The sequence below is a fragment of the Suillus fuscotomentosus genome, assembly GCF_016647785.1.
Source record: "Suillus fuscotomentosus strain FC203 chromosome Unknown F5891scaffold_53, whole genome shotgun sequence".
NCBI lineage: Eukaryota > Fungi > Basidiomycota > Agaricomycetes > Boletales > Suillaceae > Suillus > Suillus fuscotomentosus.
The window spans coordinates 327824-352302 of NW_024539565.1; the positions used below are offsets into that span (position 1 = coordinate 327824).

General features: G+C 39.1%; 2 protein-coding genes across 2 annotated transcripts; both read left to right on the top strand.

The window, feature by feature from the left end:
* Positions 1 to 7828: 7828 nt before the first annotated feature.
* Positions 7829 to 9409, top strand: F5891DRAFT_900896 (uncharacterized protein; the record flags this gene model as incomplete). The annotated part of the gene is made up of 3 exons (XM_041373459.1): positions 7829 to 8148; positions 9098 to 9308; positions 9359 to 9409. Coding segments are annotated over 3 exons (582 nt in total), but the record flags the coding sequence as incomplete, so codon positions are not given.
* Positions 9410 to 20931: 11522 nt separating this feature from the next.
* Positions 20932 to 23024, top strand: F5891DRAFT_983320 (uncharacterized protein; the record flags this gene model as incomplete). Its single annotated transcript, XM_041377308.1, has 9 exons — positions 20932 to 21148; positions 21199 to 21299; positions 21381 to 21425; positions 21498 to 21728; positions 21896 to 21949; positions 22010 to 22255; positions 22697 to 22752; positions 22799 to 22890; positions 23008 to 23024. The coding sequence occupies 9 exons, from the start codon at positions 20932 to 20934 to the stop codon at positions 23022 to 23024; spliced, it is 1059 nt and encodes a 352-aa protein (XP_041222296.1).
* Positions 23025 to 24479: the final 1455 nt, after the last annotated feature.

Here is a 24479-nt window from a genome sequence, read left to right on the forward strand (position 1 = left end):
TAGTTAATAAAAGTCTAACATTCGCATTTGCTTATCAAGATAACGCACATCGTTCATCCTCGTCTTGGCCGTCAGTGCATCAATATGTTTCTTGTTTGGACTTGTTGTTTGCAAATGTATTGTCTATTGTTTACCTTGATCCTGTTTCTTGTTTGTTACTATAGGTTCTTGTCCTATCAGAACTTACATTAGTAGTGTTTCATGTGTTATGCGTCCCATACTTAGTATCAGTTCATTGTTCCCTGTGAATCGTGTTTGTTTGTTGTTATTTGCTGTATGATGTGCTAAGCTCAAGATTTGATTTGTTTCTTGATAAAGTTACCTACAATTGTTTGTACATGTTTGAAGGGGCTATTAGAGCCAAAGACATATAGTGTTTGTGTGGGACTTTATAGTGGGAACTCCTATAAGTCACAAAGCTATTAAGTCTTAATGAATTCTCTCAAATTCAATGAACCTGAATATCTCAAAGGAGGAGATGCCATTTAAGCTATGTCCAAATATCTTAAATGACATAGGTACCAATTCAACCCCTTGAATTCTACTGGTCTTTATATGAAGTGTCAAAGTGACATGGTCAATTCAAAATTTGCCAAGTCAAACTGTCAAAAATGTAATAGTGGCACCTGCAAACTCTATGTCAAGTTGAAATGCAAAATTTTGGACCTGAAAAATACTATTTGAATGACATCCAAAACATTCAAACATTCAGGAATGACACAATGACACTATTAATGACATCATCATTTCATACATAATATGCAAGCACAACACCTGATTACATTGATACCAATTTTCAATTCAATCATCAGCAACTTAATTCCAATAGGACTACCTATAAAACCTTTCATTTTGACAGCGGAATCTCCAATCAATCAATCTTCACAACTCAGCACCGCTAGCAGTATGACACTTCCTCTCATTCATGCTACTTGCACTACCCAGGAATACCCAGGAACCTTGCTCAGTCAGAATCATGGATAGCAACATATGTTCAGCCCCATTCCGGATGGATCTCAGGTATCACTGAACAAGTTAGGACCTTGCCAGACATAGCTTGAAAATATGTAATTGCCTAAACACCACTCTACAAGGGATGTCTTCTCATTACCACCTTAATATATGCTCATTGCGCCATGTCATTCTTAAACACTGTCAGGGAAATTTCCTTACTAGGATTGGGCTCAATATCCACGGCCAATCAATAGACATCAAAACCAATCACATTTACTTTGACTGAGCTAACTCATACTGCTCATTCTTAAACTTACCATGAATAACTCCTACAATAAATTTGATATACATAATACTGCACCCCTAGACGTTCAAGCATGAATCACTGCCACTCCTTACCCTGGTACCCAGCTTTTTCAGCATCATTGGATAGCCAGTCATCTCCACATCTATTCTCAGAAGTAATCCGCCTTCGTGACATTGTCCATCTAGATGATATGTCAGTATGTGTGCAAAGCTACAGTGGACAATTCATTGGGATTAGTCAGCTGAGAGAAGGTTCTCGAAAATGTACTCGGCCGCTGTCTGTAAATGCTCAGGCACAGAAGGATGGGTCTGATACAATGAAGGTGTTATGCACTCAAATAGATCTGTTATGTGGAGCCCTAAGAGGGGCGTCGTCCGCTAACGTTCGTGACATAACCGGAAGGGTCCGGTGTAGCAACTGAGACTTGGCGACGACGAGTCGGCAGATATCAGAGACGCGCGTGTCACGTGACTTCTAAGACAGATGTCTTCAAAGTCACTGACGTTCTCAAAGTAAGGACAGTCTTGTCCGAACGATGAGTAGTCGATCGAGGTAGACTTAGGCGTGATGAGCACCTAAGAAAAGATACTAGAGACTGAAGCTGAGGGGGCTTCAGAGGGAAGTATGTTCGAGGGAAGATTGAGTAGATTCAAGTTAGGGAATCTAGTACAAAGTGACCGACTACTTATACTAAGTGGAAAGGGTTAAGGGCAAGGCTACCGTACTGTAGGTAAGGGCAAAGGGGAAACAGAAAGGGTATAGGTACACTGGTAGCAGAGCCTGATTAGTGATGTAAGGTCGAATGCGGAATGAGACCGAGAAACGTTGGAACGAGCCAACGGTAAATGATACAATGTGCAGCATGCACCAGTCAAAGGAAAGATAAGACAAGATAAGGAAAGCCACATTGGTGGCACGAGTCAGAACGAGTCATAGCCCGAAGGCACGTGCACACGTTGGTGCGATAGGAGGGGGATGAGGGACGGGAACGGTCCCAAGGATCCGGTCAACGGATAGTCGGTAGAGAAGTACGAGCCGGAGGCATACGAGGGCGAGGACGAAGGGGAAAAATGATAGGGGGGCCATGTAGCCGATGTTACTTGTAACAGAAGGAGCTTATTGGCTATATCAAGACATTCCTCACCATGTTTCCTCAAGCTTCTGCTTCATCCTCATCATCTCAGGATGGGGCTCTTGGTCGTGCTATTGTCTTATTATCTGAACATACAAACCTTACACTTGACGACACTCTTGAAATTGCGGACTACTTTGCGAGAGACAAGGCACAGGCAGTGATTTTTTCAAACTTTTCAGAGACAATGCGAGCCACATGGTTGGAGAAAATGCTTCGCAAACTAAATTCCTCCTACCCACATAGATTCATCACACCCCCTTGAATAGTTATAGAACCAACTCTGTTACCATATATCTTACAATACACAAGCACACAATAGTCACTTCACTTTCCAAAGGCTGCAGTCTACAACGGCTGGCAGGAATGGCAGACTGGTGGGGGTATGCCTCACACCAGGGCATTTGCGAACCCTGAAGTACAGAGGGGCACAGGGCCTCTAGACTAGATAGTACTGTCTTACATAGAGTTCCCTACTCTCAATGGACAAAAATGGATACAAAAAAAAATGCTGGTTTGGACTCCTTTGAAGTAAAGTAACAAAGGATGTATCCAAAATAATAAGACCAACCATGTGTTATACAACCACAATAGTATAATGGATGCATACAACTACAAGTTATACAACTTGAAAATATGTATGCAGATAGTCCAACAAAGGCACAGATAGGTATAGTCAAGAAAAGAGTAAAATGATCTTAGAGCAAGTCTAGGTCTGCATTTTTTGGCTAACACAAAGAGTGTCAATGTTAGAGAAAGTGGAACAATGTGAGGGGGATTTCTCTCAGATATTTGAAAGAAAAAGATATTCTTGTATTTTTGGGTGGAGATTGGCTCTTCTTTTATACATGCGATGAGAGAAACTATAGTACTAAGAACCAAAATTGAAAAGAGGAATGACATCATCAGAATTGCATCATAAATGACCTCATTGTGGAGCATGTGTGGAGCATTTGTGGAGCCAAGTGGAGCCAGGAGGAGCAGAACATTCTAGCATCCAATAACATCAAAGAAACCAACAGAATAGGCCAGAATTATCTGTGGAGCCATATCATATCATATCTTGTAGGTACATTTTATGAAGCCTCTGGGATGTCAATGAATCATATAGGTAAAGAAATGAAAGAAAAACAAGGTAGGAATAATTGCACATGCTACCTTTTGCCCCACCTGAAATTCACAGTGATTTTAACTTCCAGGTTCACTGTGACCATTGCCCATGCTATAGATGAGCCCACCTTGAAGGCACTGTGGGTGTTCAATTAGGAAGAGGAAGGCTGAGCATCCAGAAGACTATGGTGGATTCCTGATGCAGATGATGCTTTATCTTCTTTATCTAGCATCATTTTTCTGCCTCCATCACTTTGATGAAGCTCAATACTCACAAGCTATGGAACTGTCCATGCATTTGCAGTGCGGTGGCTTCTTGCAAGCCAAGGCAATGATCATCTTAATAGATATATATTCTGAAAAAAATAGGAAGTGATGGGGTGAGTGCCCCACAAATGTAATAACTCGACCTGAGGACATCCTAGGAAGGTCAGGAAGTCATGTAAATAGTAAGTAAAGTGCCAGGAATAATATGATGAGTATGAAGGCACAATAAGACACATAGAAGACATAGAAATGTGTACTGTAGAGATGAATAATCATATAACTAACAGTTGCAGCCCGAGTTGACTGTTGATGGAATAAAAACACAAAACACAAACTTGCCTCATGTCTACTCTAATGACATGGGACAGAAGGCAGACATCCAGTAGTGTATTGTTCGTCCAATACAAGTGCAGCAAGCAACCACCAAAACTGTAAAGCCAGTGGCATCGAGATTGTATATCTTTTGAGTGCACAGATCTGCACTCCCTGCTTTTACTGAGAGCTGCACGAAGATAAGACCAGCAGCAGACAGCTGCTGGCCAAAAGATTGACAGTCTTGTATGGGAAATTTTGTTAGTTATATGATTATTCACCTCTACAGTATGCATTTCTATGTCTTCTATGTGTCTTATTGTGCCTTCAACTCATGATATTATTGCTGGCACTTTACTTACTATTTACATGACTTCCTGGTCTCCCTAGGATGTCCCTAGGTCAAGCTATTACTTACCTTTTGATTATGGCTTGTCTGTTTACATTTGTTTACCATACATCGCCCATATCCCTGAGTCCAGTGCTCCCTGCCTCTTTGGCAACTTACTCTGGACTCTAGTCTGATCCCTTCTGGTCTCTCAGTAGCCTCTAGAAGCGGCCCACTTCAATCTCATCTTAACATGATGTTATTGTTGTAGCAGTCTGGTTTTGTTGTTGTTCCTTCCTATCAACTTTCTCCCAAGTGCCAAAGTTTCAGTCTCATTCTTACCCAGAAGTTTGGTGTTGTCTCTTTTGTCCACCAAAGACTTAGGATAGTCTTGTGGTGAGATTTTAGGTGTTGACAGTGAATCACTGACCTCATACATCTGTGTGTTATACTGGGCCAAAGTGGTCAGTCATTTGTAAGTCAGGCTTTTGCTATTGAAGAGCGGACTTGGTATTGAAGTCCAAGGTCGCCCGTTTCCAAGTCTGTCTGAACACTCATTGTGAGTTCCTTGGCAGCAGGTTCAATATTAGGCTAAGAGTGCTATGGTAGCTCTGACTAGGTCTGACAGTAGTCGCACCTGTTTTGTTTTTGAGGGGGATTTTCATTGTAACTCCACATAACTTGCTGCACTAGTTTATGTATGAATCATTATTGCTGTGTGAAGTGTTAGGGAGGAGTGTCTGTTTCTTTGTGTCATCTCTATATTGTTAGAGTAACTGTGTCTCTTGATATCATGCTGTTGTGTTGTTGTTGTTGTTGGTCACTGACTAATTGAGTTCTGTTTTTGTTGTCACTGTGTTTCATATCCATTCTGTTGGATTGACTGTTGACTGTTGATTGTTGACTACTGACTTATGTGTAGAGCTATACATTGCTGACTGTATCTTAGGAGCAACGACAAGCCACCCACCCATGAACAACCATGTTATCAGTCATTGGTATTTGTCTGAATCACTGACTGTGGAGATATTTGGGTTTATCTATAGATCATCTATCTAAGCAGACAATGGCCCCATCTATTGTTGGATGCTCACATTGCTCAAACATATCCTTGGGGATGCGTATCATGGGCCTAGGCTGTCAGCTCAACTGCAAGAGACATCCAAAATTCTTGTATGTTGTTCAAACATAGTAGTGTTGATATAAGGAAGTGTTTATGGTGAGATTTTGTAGGTGCCAGGATTGACTCTCAACTTCAGATTCAGACTTGGAGCATCTCCCTCAAGATCTCACATGATCATGCTTGAACCTGTTTGTCCCAGATTTAGATTTTGTATTTTTGGTATTGACAGTGAGGTTTTATAGGTGCCAGAATTTAGACTTTGCATTGCCAGTGTGATAGCATGTGATCTTAAAGTTGAAACTATTTGCAAGCAAAAAGGCATCTAAATTTGTAATTAAAATATTTGGAAAATTTATAGTGTGTAACACAGACTGCCCAGGACATGTGGGTGCGGTGTGTTGATCAGTGTGACACCTGTTATTTGATTTACTATACTATGCATCTCCCTGGCAAACACAACTGTGATGTTCATGCCAACCTACAATTAACATACATGATATATACTCGGCAACCCTGCAGTGATGATACTCTGGATCCTAATGCACTCATCACATCTTCAGGTAAGCAAAATCTGGCTTCAATTTTGTACCTCCAGTCACTCATTATTGGTAGATACTGACCTTGACATTGCTCATTTCATTAGCATGTACAGATGTCCTGCTAACATTCTCAAGTTGGCCATCATTCTTAGTGCTTTGTATAATTAGACGTATATCATGTCAAACATCATCAGCACAGATAATATAAATGTCCCCTCTGTGTGTATGCCTGCTGGCATTTACCTATAGTATGTCAGTGTCAACTCAAGAAGATGCTGAGATCAGCCATTTGAGTCCTATTATCCCACAAATATCTCACTATAGTCATCATGGTGCTTATATCTGTTGCAGCACCAAGGGCCAATCCACAAAAATGATGTTCTGACCAAGTTCTTTGTGCTAGATAATCTTAGGGCCCTACAACCATATAGTCTCAGTTCTTTTAGTAGCTCACCATTACAAATATACTTAGATTGCATTTTAGATTGTTTTGTTCTTGAAAGCCATCATTGAGCCCAAGCTGAGCTACAGCTGTTAGTTATATAATCATTCACCTCTATAGTACGCATTTCTATGTCTTCTATGTGTCTTATTGTGCCTTCATACTCATGGTATTATTGCTGGCACTTTATGTACTATTTACATGACTTCCTGACCTCCCTAGGACATTCCTAGGTCGAGTTATTACTTACCTTTTGATTGTGGCTTGTCTGTTGTTTTGCTTGATGCTATCACATTGGACGAGTTTAGGCATATTGCACAGGCCTTACTCAATGATTTCCCTTTAATCAAGAAATGGTTACAGTGGTGAATGTGAGACCAACATGCCAAGATGCTGTTTCTGCCTTAAATCATTGGCTTCTGGATGGCTTAGTGTTTCTCTTTGCATTTGCACTCAGCTATGAGAAATTAACTGCTGCATGACTTGGTCAGTACACATCTTCTCAGACTATATGTGTAAGTGATTTAGCAATCTTAGCTGGTGTCAAGACACACTATGGGCAAGCTCAACATTGAAAGAAGACAAAATTCAATCTAGGTACTACAAAACCCAGTTGAGTACTTGCTGCACAAATGAAACAGAAGAAGAATGATAGCCGACCTCCAGATACATCACACGAGCTGGTGAAACACCCCAGTGATACTCATGTTAGCTCGACTCTTCATTGGAGCTTATGTTTCTCGCTGTTCTACCCAACTTTCACACAGAATTTGCACCCCGATTCCATGGTATGCATCATGCATCCTCCTCTGGCACTTATACAAGTTGTTTCAAAGAGATGAGTTTCATGAGACCCTTAGGGATGTTGGTGCCATCAAGTCTATTTCCGCTCCAGGTTCAATTGATGTGAGTCAGTGTATCTGTAAAGGCTTACAGCTTGAACTGAACACATTCCTTGGTGTTATACTATAGGGTTGGCTTGGCAGTGTCCTAGTTTGGCAAGATAATGATCAAGAAGGCACAGATACATTTGCAGGGTCATATTTTGAACGGTAAACCATCAAGTTACAATACTGCACTGGTCAGCCAGCCTCCAGTGTTGAGATTATCTCACCACACTGGCAAATTATGGGCAATCCCACTAGATTGTGCTACTATGAGCTCAGCAGTGCTCTTTCAAAGACATTTGAAGGCAACATGGATTGGTGGTTATGAGATTTCATACAGGTCAATGCACCCATGAAGCCTGAAGAGAGGTGTTGGTGCAACAAGGATGACATCAAGGGTTGTAGAGGCTCTGGGGAGTCAAAATCCATCTGTGCGCAACTGCCTGTATTTTTCATGATCACCTTCAACCCTGATGAAGAATTTGAAAACCTGTGGCGGATTTCAAGGTGCCTGATGCCACTCCAACAGGCTGCTGCAGATTCACATGGTGTTGTCTACGATCTTTCTGGAGTCATTTTCAACAATCGAGAGATAGGACACTTCATTGCTGGCTACACTCTGGACCAGAAGAAAGTATTTGCATACAATGATATGGAGGATGGTGGCAGAGCAAAATTGATTAAGGGAGCTACTATCTCATCCCATATGGCTGACACCCTCATGAAGCTACAGGGAGTCTCTGAAGGGTACTCTGTATATATTTTAACCTATCGACTTTAAGGAAGGGCAGCAGCCCAAACCTACTTCCGTGATCACCAGATTGAAAAAGCTGAATGAATTTACCATTTTCAGTTCACCTATTTATTGCTCATGCCAATGTCTTAGAAGCAGCTATAAGAGAATTCATGGGCAACCCAAAGATTTCGTGCGCCCATCCTGGATTTCAAGAACTTCTGCCTGAAGAGCAAAAGTGGCTATACAACCCTTCAAAGACCAAATCAGTAGACTACTATGATGAATGTTGGACAGCTCAATTGGACAATGAGGAATCAGGCTTCTTCTCTGAACCACCAGTATGCACTCTATTTTTCAGTGGTAATCATACATATACTAATAAAAGGTGTCAGCCTCCCAGTCAGCCCGAAACATGGCACAGACAGCAAAAAGAAACACCTTTTATTGACAGTGACCCAGAGCCTGTTGAAGAGACTCCTGCTCCTGCAAACAACTTAGAGCATCCCAGGGAATCGCTACCTGCCATTCATACAGAAGATCAATCCCAGCACACTTTGGACATCCCACCTCTGTCATTGGGTCGGAATCAGAATATTCCATGGCATGTCAATGTAGAATGACTGGGAATGAGTATGATATGCAGCTTGAGGAGGGAATGATTGAGTGTGAAGAATGCAATAACTGGCCACACATTGCATGTCAGCATAATGGCCGAGCTAGTGAACTTCGTTCACAAGAGAGGTTCATGTGCAGCCACAAGCTTGTGCCATGGCAAACTCCAGCATCACAAGTACAGCCACAAAACCACCAGTTAGTTCTGAATGACTTCGTGTATCATATCTTTGACTGACTGAGCCCAGGAGTCGTCGCGAAAAGGCTTCAAAGGTCCCTTTGACTAAATGATTGCTGTAAGCATGTGTTGCAGCCATTGTCGTGCATGCACTATTGACACAACCACAGTGCAGGAAAAGGAGCACTCGCTCGCCATGACAAATTTTGGTATCCTGTCAGACTCATTCAATTTCATGGAGAGACAGATGCATGGAAAGTGTGGTGGTGGCATGAATGTAGGTTTCCTGCAGATAGACCTTTGGATCCACAGGTTGTTGTTCAAACAAGAAATATGGTCAATGAGTTATGGCAAGACAGGGCCAGGAGGCATGCAATTTGGGTACATTGCTTGTGTTACAGCTGCATTTACATACTGACAAACAAGACTAGTTTGGTCAGTGGACACATGTGCATGATATTTCTGTCAGTGAAGATATAATCTATGCCATACCTCATCCCCCCGAAATGGATGGATCCCATACTTGCACCACACAACTCTACGATACACTTCCTTATCAGCCTTCCTTGCCTCAAAGATATCCAACATTTGCCTGTTTGACACCATCTACAGCAGCAGGGAATAAAAGTGTCGCTGACTGGGGGTTACCCTGTCAAGTATTGTGGTGATCTGACCGCAGTTCAGCAAGCACAGGTAGCTCATTGGATATTCGATAACATCAAAGACACACAAGAGATTGTGGTGCAATGGTTAGGCTGTGCAACATTTGCTCATGTACTCAGCATCATACTCGCATACAACAAGCACAACATATAGGCGAATCCCAACTACCTCAGAGATGGCATCACAGACATGCAGAAAAAATTCATTCTCAAAGCTGCATGGACGAGCCTTTTAGAGCAGACAGGAAGAAGCATAGATGTAACCCATGCAGATGTTTACCTGGAATGTTTGTCAGTCTTCAAACAGCGCCTGTTCGAGAATTCAGCATATAGGCTGGGCATTGACACAGCTAGTAGTTTGCTTATTGATTTAAATATGTAAGACCTAGTGCATATCTTCTAGTCATCTTTTTCACATCACCTATTATATCTACACTACTGGCAATACCTTTAACAATTTAGAACATTCATACTTGCATTATGTACCAGTATAATACACTCAAGTTCAAGTTAATATGTTCTATTATATTTTACTATTATCAATCTGTCTGTCTCTGAGTTCTCTTGGCAGAACACTGGATCCTGAGTCTGGCTCTATCATATGTCTATTGGATATAAATGCTATTATCCAGAGCATGTAACAGAGTTTCAGAAACTTATTTAATAAGTCAAAATCAAGCTAAGAAAGTAGTTGAACACTACAGTATGCTAATGGCACATGCAAAAACTATAGAAAATATTCATGTGTGAAGCTCCCTTTAATAATTTGTATTACAATAAAGCCCTTATCTACTATATCCCCGAGTACTGCTAAATATGCTTGAATTCAGTCCTACACATGTTAGAGTGTGTTAAATAGTTGTAAGTGATATGAGAAGGCAATAATATTTGGCAAGATGATGATTGTACTCATCTAAGAAGGGAGTGGGTTTATAATGTGTTAGTTGGACAAGGTGCTGGCAGTATATGAATAAGCTTACATGGATAGCCACATCCAATTACAGGTGCTTTTATAATATCTCCAGTCAGGTGCTAGATTAAATAGATGTAAAGCCTGAAAACTTCCTTAATCCTTTTGGTAAGTAACTATGACTATCTTCTCTTTATCTCCTTTATCAAGATTCTTATATTGGGATCTGTCAACAGATGGACTATATTTTTATTAGACAATGATATAAAAAGCAGCATCTTTTTAATACTTTTTATTAGGCCAGTTTAATTGTAAAGCTCTACTATTGCCAAAAGAGAGATACAACATGTTATTGTGAACACACCTTATAGACAAATAGTCGATGATTGAAAATAGTAAAGCATAAGAAGGACTAAATTGCCTAGCTCACAAACATTACAATATTTGGCCACATTTAGTAAGACCTCTTTGGAAGTATGATAATAATATTTCTATTTAGGCTCCATATAAGATAAGATGGCTAGGGTAGAAATAAATAACAGACTGCATTAATAATCAATTATTGTTGATTATATTGCTCTAATCAAAGGAATGCTAAGTGCATACATCTGCTGTATATGCAATAAAAGATTTAATAGCTAAGAGTACGAAATAATATAAGGAAATTGTGGTCAGAGGTGAAGAGTTAGAATATCTAAAATTAACAGTAGTACAAAATATTAGACATTTAGAATTAAAGGGACTTGAGAACATTCTTGAGCAAATTCCTCTGACCTTAGAAGGTGCAGAAACAACATTTTATTTTACTGGCAAAACCATCACATATACTATCTGTAACTCTCATTGCATCTATCCTCTAATATACTAGGCTCTATAACTGCAAGTTATCCCAAACATTATATATATTGCCTTATGTCTGAAACTGAATATAGTAATGTTTTACTTGCTAATACTAAATGAGAGTTTCATCTGAGGAAGGTTTTATGAGATTACTGATGTTGAATAAAATAAAGGAAGGAAAAAGAAACAGCATTCACTCAAGAGCTTTTCAGCTCTATAGAGTATTCTAATTGAAGTTGCATGGTAGTTAACATTCTAGATTTTATTAAGGAATTATTCTAGAAAGATATATTTATGAAAGTCATAGATGCTCTGATACAAAGTGTTATCACATTATAAGTATCTTAGTTTGATAATATAAGTCAGACTAATCCACTCTTTGGAGTAGTGGTCCTTAATCATTTTCCTTGAATAAGGTTCATATTTATGGCAAAACTTATCTTTAGCCAACTACATTTGACTACTTACATCTAAATAGAGAACTTAGTAACTAACTATCACTAGAAAGCAATAGCTAAGTATAAAACTAATGAAAGCAAGCATAATGGAAGTAAGCAGATGGTTATAAGCTTTGTCTTTCTGTAGTTCTCTGTAAGGCCCACATTCATAATTTATTCTCCAACAATTTTTTAGCAATACTGTTATCTGGAGTTAGACATCCTGACCAGCCTAAAAATGACCACACTAAGTGTAGTACATATACAGCATAAACAATGTTTGTTGGGTAAGTTCTTCAAGGTTTACATAGTATATTGTAAACCTCATCAAACTAGCTTGTTACAAGATGAGTCTAAGATAGATTGTATCCAGTCAAAATCTTGCAGATAAAAAATGTTTGCATACTGCAGCATAAACATCATGACACCCAGTAACTTTTTGCTCTATAGCTAAAGCCACTATAATCTTCAAAAAGTAAGTGTTGTAAGAATAACCTAACAGATCAAGTATTCACTTATATAAGAAGTTGCCACTGTTGCATCTATTATATAATTACCTATAGTACTTGTGTCTGAATCATGTGACTTATTGAAAGAACCCAAACTGGGAAAATTGGTCATGGCAAGGGGACCGTCTTACCCCTTGCCATAATGAAGATGCCAGCTGTTCCACATTCAGTTCCAATTCTAATTTAATGGTAGTATGCTGTATAATAGTAGATGAGTCGACACTGCATCATCAAGATGTAAGGAATGCTTTATGAAAGGCTCTGACATTCTGAACTATGGAGGGCAATGCAAAAGGACAAAGACAATGTCTCAGAGTCTGTAGTGTTACCACCAAGGGAGATTGATTTGAATCAATATGGGAAATGGGTGGCTCAAATGCTGCAGACTCAGTCACTCACTTGCTTGGAGCTGAGAAATAGGCGACTTTTTAAGCGAGTACAGAGCGGTGTCTGCTCATACTTGAGTAGTATCATCATGGTCACTAATGATACCAGAACACACAGGCAAATGCCTGCGCACCAATGCGCAAACACACGGGGACGATAAGCGAACAAATCAGCAGAATGATAAGAGACCAGTCATTGTATGCTGAGGCTGAAATACGACATGTCATAGTAAGTACCAGTAGTGTAACATGTACACGATTGTGCAGGCAAGTCCACCCATCAATGATTGGTATTCTAGACCTTATGAAGAAACAGATATAAAGAAAGGTGGGAGTTGCAGGTATTGCACAGACAATGTTAGAATTATGGTGATGGTGACTCTGCTGTATCCTTCAAAGCTGCAGGTTGGGCCTTCAATAACTCAAGTTCAGCTTGCATCTAAAGTCCAGGACAGACACTACCATTAATCACAGAAGACTCTCACTGCTGAAAATACATACCTTCACGATTTGACGATCACATTCGCCGAGTTGACAATCATGTTCGCCGATTTGGCAGTGGCATTCATTAATTTCATGTTGCTGGTTTGCACGGCCTTGTTCTACAAGCTGCAGCGGCAAGTATCATCAATAAAGGAAAAGCTGTAACTGCTGAAATTTTTAAATGAGTACCTTTTCGCGTTCTTCAAGACGACGAAGTCGCTGGGCCTCCACCACCTTCATGGTTTGTTCATAAGCTTGCCAAAATCCATCACATATGATGTTGACATCATTCACGTGATCCTGGGGTAGTTTGAACACCGGGAGGAAAATTGGCCATGGAAAGGGGACTGTTTTATCCCTTGCCATGATGAAGCTGCCCCAGACTAGATCACCTAATATCATGTGATCCCTTTAGAATGTTTCAGAACTTTACAGTTGCTGTGGTATATGTTATGACATCATAGTTATATATAGAATCATATAATACTTTTAATTATTCTGATTGTTTTATTTAGATTAGCAGATAATCTAAGAATTTCACTAAATTATACTAAATTATAATATTTCACATTCTCTTATAATGACTTGGTTATCTTAGCTAAGAGCATGGTTCTTATTTACCTTCTATAAGTCCTGCAGATCATACAAAAGTGCTCAAGCATAATTAGGAAAGTATAGGTTTCCTAATATATTAAATTTATATAGTGACCTTATTAACTGTAGGCAGAATGTTATATTGACAAATAGACTAATAGAGACCAGGCCAACATCAGTTTTTGAATAAGTACAAAGAGATGCATGATAAATACCTTATCAATTTTTAAAAATTTCATATGCAAATAAAAATTCATGAGATACTTGATATTATCCGTAAGGATATCAATAATAATAGGTAAGTCTTTTTTGAAAGTTGATTTTCACACTAAGTCTGACATACTATAGAACACATACTAGGGTAGATCTGACTAAGGTTTTACATGAAAACTATCTGGCTAATCATGGAATCAAGGCTATAATTATTTGAAAGCCCTACATTATGGCTTAACTTTGTGATACACATTGTGTAAATCTAACTATATGTGGGAAATTATGGTAATTTTAATTTGATGACTCATTCAGATACTTTGTAGCTTATCTGTACCTTTCCCTACATGGTTTTCTCCTGAGATGAGAGGTGGAATCACAATACTGGGCTTAAGGTCTTGAATTATATGTACCTTTCATTTGCTCAATAGTATGATGATAAATACTTTCTGTTTCTTCTTTGGCTTTGCTTTTACTTTCTCTGTATTTTCCATCTATTGTCTTTGAAATAGCAGCTTATAATAATGTTGATTTCCTTCAGGATGTACAGGAATGAACTTACAATCTTCAACATAAAGTACTACTTATAAAAATAAATTTTGCTTATATGGAAAGGCAAACTCTTTAGCTAGGTATCTAAGACAATCATTAAGCTTGTTATTTGCTTTAGAGAGCTTGAGAGGTATATAGTGCACCACCTTGTCTGACTCAGGGACTCCAAAGTCACTAAAGATGTAGAGAGAAAGATATTGTTAGCGCTTATGGTATCATTTTAAGTATACTTGAACATAAGAAGGAAAATAAAACTGACACTTCTCAACTAATGTTCTCTTATGATCAGATTTCTTCTCCTTGCTAACATATCTATACTAGCAGGTGTATATGATATCCTCATCTTTGTCATATCCCGTATTCTAGACCTACATCTGACAATGTTCCCACACCTCATCTGGACCTCCAGACCCCTGTATCTCTCATCTGATCCTCTGATTCTTCATTCCTCCGAGTTTCCAGAAGTCCTTCTGGATCTTTCTCATGGTCCTCTGGACCTATTCTGCTTCAGACTTTGTCCTTGCAGCCTTTCCTCTGTTTGCTGCTACTCAGGACTTGTCCTGAGTAGCCATTACACATATCTGTATCAGGATGAAACCTCCAGTGTAATTTCTGGAAGTTCCTCTGGAACTTTCCCACACTCATCTGGAAGTTACTTGCACTTGTTTGGAAAGTCCTTCCAAATTTTCCCACACCCCTTCGGACATCCTTGGACTTTCTCCAGACATCAATCTGAAATTAAGGGCATATACTTGGGTAAGGGGCACAGCGCACGAGCTGAAGCCAAGCCCCTCAGAATCAGTCCTACCCTTTGTGCATGGTCTTAACAACATTTTACTTATTCACATGACTGCTTAACAATATGTAATATGATCAGGTTAGTCCAGCCTTAATAGAAGTTACTAAGGCAGTTGACTGCAGATTGAAGGAGCAAATCTGCATTACCAAGTGAAGGCCATGATGCTAGAACAAAGAAAAACATACTGTTTTGCTCTAATTTACTAATTTTGTTATAAAGTTGTTTCAGTTGACTCTTCAGGTGTGAGAGCTCCTTCTTGTAGTGCATAGACTTTCTGAGATTGAAATACTAATAGACACCATCTGGGTGTCATGCTGTGAGAACTAAGAGGGAGAAGAAGACTGTACACCTACATTCATGATTGTCCAAAAATTCTTTCCTACTCCACATTCCTCCACCGAGTCTTGGCCATTCCTTATTGGAGTGGGGCATTGTGAGGTCAATAATAATAGGGTGCTTGCTTGGTAGCATTAACTAGACCAGAGTGTGCCAGCATATTCATTTCTCTTTCTTTATTTTATATGATGAGATCGGCAATCTCATAAGATCTAGTAGCATATCAATTACAAGGTAGTCTGAGGAGAGTTAGATAGGACTTCTATAACAAGGCCTTGCATTGACTTATCATTAGACTGTGAGAGATCACAATTGAATACAGAGGGAAATAGTTTTATTCTCCAACAACTGCATAATCCTATAGCCTCCATTGGTTGCCTGGATTTTTAGTAAGTATATTGCATAGCAGTGAATTTTGAATGCCTACAAAAGATACATTGACAACCATTAGCATTACACTCAACTTCCATGTATCAGGTAAATACCTATAAATCAGGTGATGCTGTTATTAGATTGGAGAGTTATGTCACTAAGCTAGAGTCCTTCAATGGCCTCCCTTGACAAGCAATATACAAGATGAATATTCTGGCTCTCTCTTAAGGTACAATTCTGTACATCATATAACATGTGGATGTTAATTATTGTAAATGTGAGTGAATTGCCTTACATTGCCAGTATTAAAATCACACATATATAGGACATTTATACTTGGAAATCAAAGAACAGCTTTATTAAGATGAGAGTAAAGTGTGCCACTTCTAGAGCCTACTAAGAGACCAAAGGAGATCAGACTAGAGTCCAGAGTAAATTGTCAAAGAGGCAGGAAGTATTAGACTTTGGAATATGAGCAATGTATGGTAAACAAATGTAAACAAACAAGCCACAATTCAAAGGTAGGTGATAGTCTAGTGCTTCCTGCCTCTTTGACAACTTACTCTGGACTCTAGTCTGATCTGTCTCTCAATAGCCTCTAGAAGTAGCCTACTTTACTCTCATCTTAACAAGGTCTAGTAACAACACCATCATGTCCCAGAAACATAAGTTAGTGAATTATGTTGCTAAGTTAATGATGACTGACATTGTTCACATAGTTTATCAAGAAACATAAGGTCACAATAGGACATTTGTGTAAATCAAGATTGTTAAAATGTGTGTTATTGCATCTAAGTTTAATATATTCTACTCCGAAAGTTGACACTAATACATTGACATCTATAGAAAAGTTGATTCATTTCTATTATACCCATAACTTAGATGAACCTTCTAGTGTGCTTGCAGTACTTGCAGTACTTTCATTAGTTATATGATTATTCACCTCTACAGTATGCATTTCTATGTCTCTTTTATGTCTAATTGTACTATTATACCTATGGTATCATCCCTTGCACTTTGCTATATATCTACATGACTTTCTGACCTCCCTAGGACATCCCTAGGTTGAGTTATTACTTACCTTTTAATTGTGGCTTATCTGTTTACATTTGTTTACCATACATCACCTATATCCTAGAGTCCAGTGCTCCCCACCTCTTTGGCAATTTACTCTGGACTCTGAATGAGGTGGAGATGCTGAAAGCTCTGAAGAATATCTCTGGTGTTTTCCAATATGTGAATATTATCTTATGGTAGAGATAGGCAAAGTTAACGATATGCAAATGTATCATCAGAAGATCTGTAATAGCATCCAAGGTGTCGATTGCACCCCTATCATGTGTTGTGAGCTAATATCTCATTTCATTTGTCTATCCCATTGGCATGCAGACAGACTTATTGTTGACAAGGATCTGCCTACATTCAAGATACATGTATAAATATTTCAGATATTTGCTGTTAGGCCCATCTTATAGTTACACTGGAGAACAAAGAGATTATGCATGGGTAGAAATGTCTTACAAATCTTATTATTCTATACAAATTATCACCATATATTGACCACATATTGATAATTTGAAAATATGATGTGAATCTGCATATCCTCATTCCATTTTTACCATATCCTGAGCCTAGGACACCTAGCATTTTGATTTCTTTGCTCAGGTGATGTCTCACGATTAAGAGCTTCATATATGTGTCCCAATCATAAGTGTCTCTTATATAGAATCTTAGTGCTGCATACCCTAGCATAAATGCTACAGATATCTGCAGCTACCCACACACCTCCTGAACTAGGTAATACAAACAACTATGACTTCAGCAGCTTGAAAGCAGGCATATCAGACAGTAACCCCAAGCCTGAGCTGCAGGATTATCTCCATTCCAAGTCAATACCACAGTTTAACAATGATGAATTTAAAGACCTGGCAACTTTGGTTCCAATATTTTGGCAGATATCACCTGTGTGACTTATATACCTCCAGTTAGTTATTGCCCACATTAAGTTGCTGATACTACCAACCAACTACAAAATGAACTCAATCTCATTGAAGTCTGTGGCATCTTACTAGTGCATCCACACTCCTCCATTCTCTCACAACTGTAAAGAAGCACCTTGGCCTGCAGGTAGACAACTATCTTACAACCAACATTCATTCAGAGTATGCAAGACACTACTGTCGACAAAGATTGTCTTCTATGGACAGATGAGGAACTCATGCAAGACATATACAATGGCACTGATAGACTTAGGTCCTTTGACTGGTAAGTCATCAATAAAAATATTTGCAACATGCAGAATTTCATCTTAAAAAACAAAGCTAGTACACTTTTGAAATTTTGCAGGTGCATTTGTATATCCCATAGGTAATGCTATTAACTATAGCAATCTTAGAGGAGTGAGGAAAGCTGTCAAGTCTTGGCTGTTTGGGTGCATTTTTCTGGCATCAAATCTCCAGAACAAGTCAAAAACAGTGTAACACTGTTAGCCTGCAAATGACTCTATAAAGTCATTCACAATAAGGAATAAGGCTAGCATCATGTATGGAAATTTTGTTAAGTGGCTAAAGGTCATGGACCAACCATAGTGTTCCATTTTTCTTGAGTACACAAAACCAGTGAGAACACTAAGCAGACTGGCTGGGTTCATACACTCCTACATTAATCTTCGTACATAGTAGATCAATGACCTTTTGTCATATTCTAGAGGGAATAGGAATATTCTTGTATTCCCATGGTTCGTGTGGGATAGTAGGAATAATGTAGGAGTAAAATAGGATTCCTTTATGGTACCATGATCACTTTCCTCAAATGTAAGTGCATCTTGATTTAAATGCATCACATGGCAGAATAATTTTTCTTCTTCTTGTCACAGAAATCCAATAGAGTTGATATTGAGACTCTCCATGTGTTCATGGGTAAGTCTTTCATTTGGAATGAATTTGGGAGGATTGGGAGTTAAGGGAACCATAGTTTCCAATGGATTATGTAGAAACTCCCTAGATATACATGCATCCTGGAGGAATATACCAGAAATGTATTTGACTTTCTTGTTAACTCATTTGTACATTGTAAGAATAGAAGTAGGGTAGGTAGGATCATTCAAATCAGAATATTGACAATCAAATATAATATCTGCATCATCATAATCTGAATCTGAATCACTTGGATCCTCCAAAGAGATTGGTGTGATAGCTTAAGGCTCAATGAGAGGCTTCTGACTGTCTTTTTGGTACATCATATAGTACTCTTTAACTGTTTGATATTCTGGAATATCCTCAGGGTACACAAGTATAGGTTCTTTAAAAGATATCTTTGCAAAAATTTTACAAAGTATAGCAAGGCTAAATACTTTTGAAGTGATACTTGTGAATTCCTTAGACTTCACAGCAGAATTTTTTAACAGATGCACTGCATTACCAACTATACTAGTACATAATGTCCCTAGTAACAAGGACACATAAGAATAATAGGGGGATTTTAAATACAAATACAGGGCTATGAGACATGGGCCCACAGCGATACAAAGCCAGAAATAGCATGAGAAAATGAAACTCAAAGGAAAAAAATGTAAGTACAAATACACATCATGTGGTTGCAAATGAAGATTAAAAAAATAGGATGATTTTTGGATTTTCAAAAAATAACAAATGATTAAAATCAAGCACAAATATGAGAAACAGTCACACACAGGCTGTGGCTAGACAATGACATCAGAGAATGTACACATGAGCCACCATGATGATTGAATATCTCAAGACTAGAGAAAAAAGATATGACCACCCTTAGGTCCCTTGTTGTCTCGATCTTGGCCTTTTGGTGAAATGCCTTGTCATCAGGATCATCAGAGTCATCCTCAAGAATTTGGCTAGAAAAGATCTCAAAACAAATGAGTTGAATACCTTTCTTGGTCTGAAAGGACACCAAAATTACTTCAACTTATTGAATACCAAGCTTGTGATCATGAGCACATGCAAATGCTATGATGTCTGAACCCTGCTGCTTGTGAAGAAGATTCTGTTGAGTTAGAGCATGCATGATATCAGTGTTAGGGTAGGGCATGTGCAGTGCATCATCAATAGTTGATGTAAGCTGGTGCTTACCATGGAACTCTGTAACAGCAGCAATAGCATATAGATGCTCCATTTCGTCATTAGAGAAGAAAGGATTGATAGGAGGATATGAAGGCTAATAGTAGGAGCCTGGAACATGAGTTCCCATGTAATAGTGCTCTTTACATGTGAGAATAGAGGGCCTTCATGCTACTTCAGTCAGGACACAAACAGGAAGAGCATAAGGGTATCTTCAACCATAGCAATAGTGCCTCGAATGTGTGCTTGATGGTCAATGAGCTCTGAAACATGCTCGGACCAGTCTCATTTGGACCTTAGTCTAAGATTGGATAAGGTGAGGGAGAGTCAGATGGATCATTAGAGTCCCCTAAAAGGATGTCTGAATCTGGGTCCCAGTCGGTCATGATGAGCTGATCTTGACAATATGTGAATGCATATGTACACTTGTGTATACCATCGGAACATTGATGACTAGCAGTTTAGGACCCAGAGCCATCAACCAGCCACCACTGCAGCCCCACAGCAACCCATTATTGTAACAGACAAGCTAAAAGCTAAAGTCAGGCTCTTCATCATATTGTTCCCCCACCACCCAGACATCCCAGCAGGTCATACAGCACACACAGCTCAAATCGCGCAATGGAATGGGAAATGGAGAGAGACAAGCTACCCTCTCAAACCAAAAATGGCAACCATATGTTCAGGGAAATGTTTCTCTTGTGGTATGCACAGACATAACAGCCACAACTGTGTGCTACCCCCAGGAGACACAGCGCACCTAGAAAGGAAAGAGGCTGCCTGGAGAGCAGTTTTGAGCAGAGTCCTAGGTGCCTTCATCCCTATGTACCAAGAAGTCTTGTTGTTGGTGGAGCAATCCCATACCGACGAACGCACACAGACAGCCTTGTCACTCTTGATTGACAAGATCAAAGCAGCTGAAGATGGTGACGTGGCAATGTTTATTCCTGTCATGGATGAAATCAACAAACTTGCCATCCAATGTTTCGACACTTATGAGGAATGCATTGGTGACAACAACAACAATTACGTGAACACAAGTCATCCGTCTTACATTTGCATAATGTGATGTCGGTGATCCCCATGCAAGCCAAAATGGACACACGACCTAAGACCAAGCCTACCTTTGACATACAATGGGCATCCATGTCCAAGTCAATGCATGAGAATGCGACTGTCCTGTTTAAGTTGGTGAAAAAATATATTGGATGAGGCAACATCTATGTACCAGTATCATTGATGAATATATTGGACATGCCAACCCTTCTCCAGAATCACAAAGTCTGGCAGCTCCATGAGCAATTGCATGAGTGCATGGTGTGTCATCAAACAAAATCACCACTGAATTCGGCGACATCAAATTCTCTCACCCATCACACATCTTGGCAGTTATGGGATGGCATCATTGTGCCAGAGCCCCCTGCCAAATCAGACATAATTGACGACACATACATGAGTGAAGAGGAATTGCTACGTCGACGGACCATCGTAACAACCCACCAAAACGAGCTCTTGATGCTGGTAATGTTAATCAACAAGATGATGATAGCCTGTATTACAGCTCACAAAGAAAGTGCACTTGATTTTCATGTCACATATCATGGCAACAGGTTCATATGGGTAAGTCCAACACATAACTGCAACAAGTGTCAACACTGAATGCGCTGAGTTGCATTCAATACATGAGATATTGATGACGCACAATGAGACACGAGTCTTGATAAACGCACATAATATGAACAAGATCTATACTGACAACAGACTTACTGATGTACATCATTTTACAGGCACTTGAAATTCCTGCACTGGAAGGTGTTAGGGATACCTACACAGTCTATATGGTGGGTCTGTTTGGAGCTAGCCTGCATTTTTAGCTCACTCACCAGTAAAAACAACAACAGAAAGATGACTTGGATGAAGAGAAAGATCTCATTATTCATGCAGCAGCAGGTACCAATGCTGAAGAGCCTCTTCCTAAGAAGAACCTGCCAAAGCCCACACCTATTCAAATGACACTTATGTTCAAAGACAAAGGAAAGGCCAAGGCAACAATACCAGACCTAGTAATCGAGCATGAAGACATACTGGTTACAGTTTTTGAGCAAGAACATACACTGGCTTTGGTTCTAGAGGATGCACACATACCCGTTAGCATGGGTGAGATCAAATTATTATAAAGTAGCTACTACATTTATTCATGTCTCATATTTTTATAATAATTGACAGTAACCCATGGGTATACCCTCAGTAGGTGATACCCTGGGTGGGTTTTTCCTGATACCCACCAAAAAATCCACACCCACAAGGTGGGTGTGGGTATATCGTGGGGTATGGGTGGGGGTAGTGCTACTCATACTCTGGGGTTCACCTAAATTCAGCTGTTTCAAATCTGGAGCAACAGTTAAGTTGGGGTCTTTGACTAGAAGGGACATTGCAGTAGGTAAAGTAGCAAAGAGCGACAGAGGTTTCGAGCAGACAATACGAGAAATGACTAGTAATGAGTGACTTAGAGTTGACTGATGGTGGGTTAGAACAAAGAAGAGTTACACCACTTCACTTACTTACATGTAGACTCAATTCTGTATTAGCTAAGGCATGAGACTAACACAGAAACATGTTTAAGGGATTGTGTGATGCGGTTTAGGTGTGTGACATCAAGGCTTACCATTTAAGAAGACATTAATGTTCAGTTTGTACCAAAATCTGGAGTCCAACACCCCTGCCATCACTGCTGAAAATCAAAAACACCTTGTAAATGTGGCTTTGAAGGTCTCTAGTATTAGTGAGTCATAGTATATAATCTGTACAATTATTTACATTCAATTCAGTCTAAATATTAATCTCAAAGTCTACTACTTATACAGAGGTTTTGACAACTATTTCTTGAATAATTTTGCAGATAAAGAACTGTACTAGTACTACTCGCTATCAGTGATTTCAGACAACTAGACATCTATGTGCTGCCACATGAATTGTTCTGAATCTGTGAGATGTCATAATGTTTTAATTTAAAATCTAACTCTTATCAGACTACCTTGTAATTGACATGCTGCTGGATCTTGTGAGATCTCATCACATATAATGGAGAAAGGGAAAGAGAAATGGACATGCTGGCACACTCTGGATACCTAGACAAAAAATTTGCCTTTCTATACAAGCAAAATTCATTTTTTATAAGTAGTATCATTAAGAAGATGGAGACAGTGTTGTCATACATTGGTCTTAGTAACCAATATACTTGCTGATACTCTCTTAGTACTTTTCATTCTCTCTGTTTCTTTTAGATCACTTAAATAGGACTGGTAGTACATGAAAATTTATGGGCAGTAACATGTTGCTCTAGAGCTATAGTAACTTTTTTATTGCTTCTATGTATGCTAGTGGGAAGGCTTTAAGTTAGCACAGGGGTGCAAAGCATGATAGATACCTGCAATATAGTCAGATGCCTTGATGTGATAAGTACTTTATGGACATGTACTATAGCCAGTCCATAATGTACTTAAGCAATGTTACATTACTAACTATGTACATATATTATTGACTTTTTCAACCAAGCTTCATGAGTTATTAATATCCTCTATCAGTACCTTCACTTATACTTCCAGCCCTATACTAAGTGAGCTCTATGACAGTGCTGACTAGATCCAAGACTAAGGGCATAGACCAGGAAAACACAATTGCTGTTCTATAAATTAAGAGAGTGGTCCTGTAGGTTGCTGAAGTTGCATTAAATATTGTAGCTAACTTTAGTATACTAATGTGTCTTAGAGAGAAAAGTGTACTATAAACCTAGCTTCAAGACTCCTTTAGTCCTGGGAAGGTCACCTACTGATTTTGCTTAAGCTAACAATGATGGTAAGAAGGTTCATTTTGATGAGATCTAGGTAGGCTCTCATTACCATTTTGACAATATAATCTTACTATCAACATAACCAACCTTACTCAACAAAACATTGGTGAACATGCAGTTACTCATCCATCACATAGGCATTCACCAGAGTGACCACAATGGATGTCACAATAAGACTAATACTCTACTCTAATATGTAAATGACAGCAAGCAGCCTCCTGGGTAGCTTAGCTATTTCATCATAGGACAACAAGTTGCTTCTTTGTAAGATGTCTCTGAACATGATGTTACACCAGCCTGAGTAGGAAATATATTTTTCTTTCTTCACTCATTATTCTAGGTCCTTCAGGACAAACCTATATACAGGCTAGGCATTGACACAGCTAGTGGTTTGCTTATTGATTTAAATATGTAAGACTGAGTGCATATCTTCCAATCATCTTTTTCACATAACCTATTATATCTATACTGATGCCGATACCTTTGATAATTTAAAACAATTATACTTGCATTATGTACCA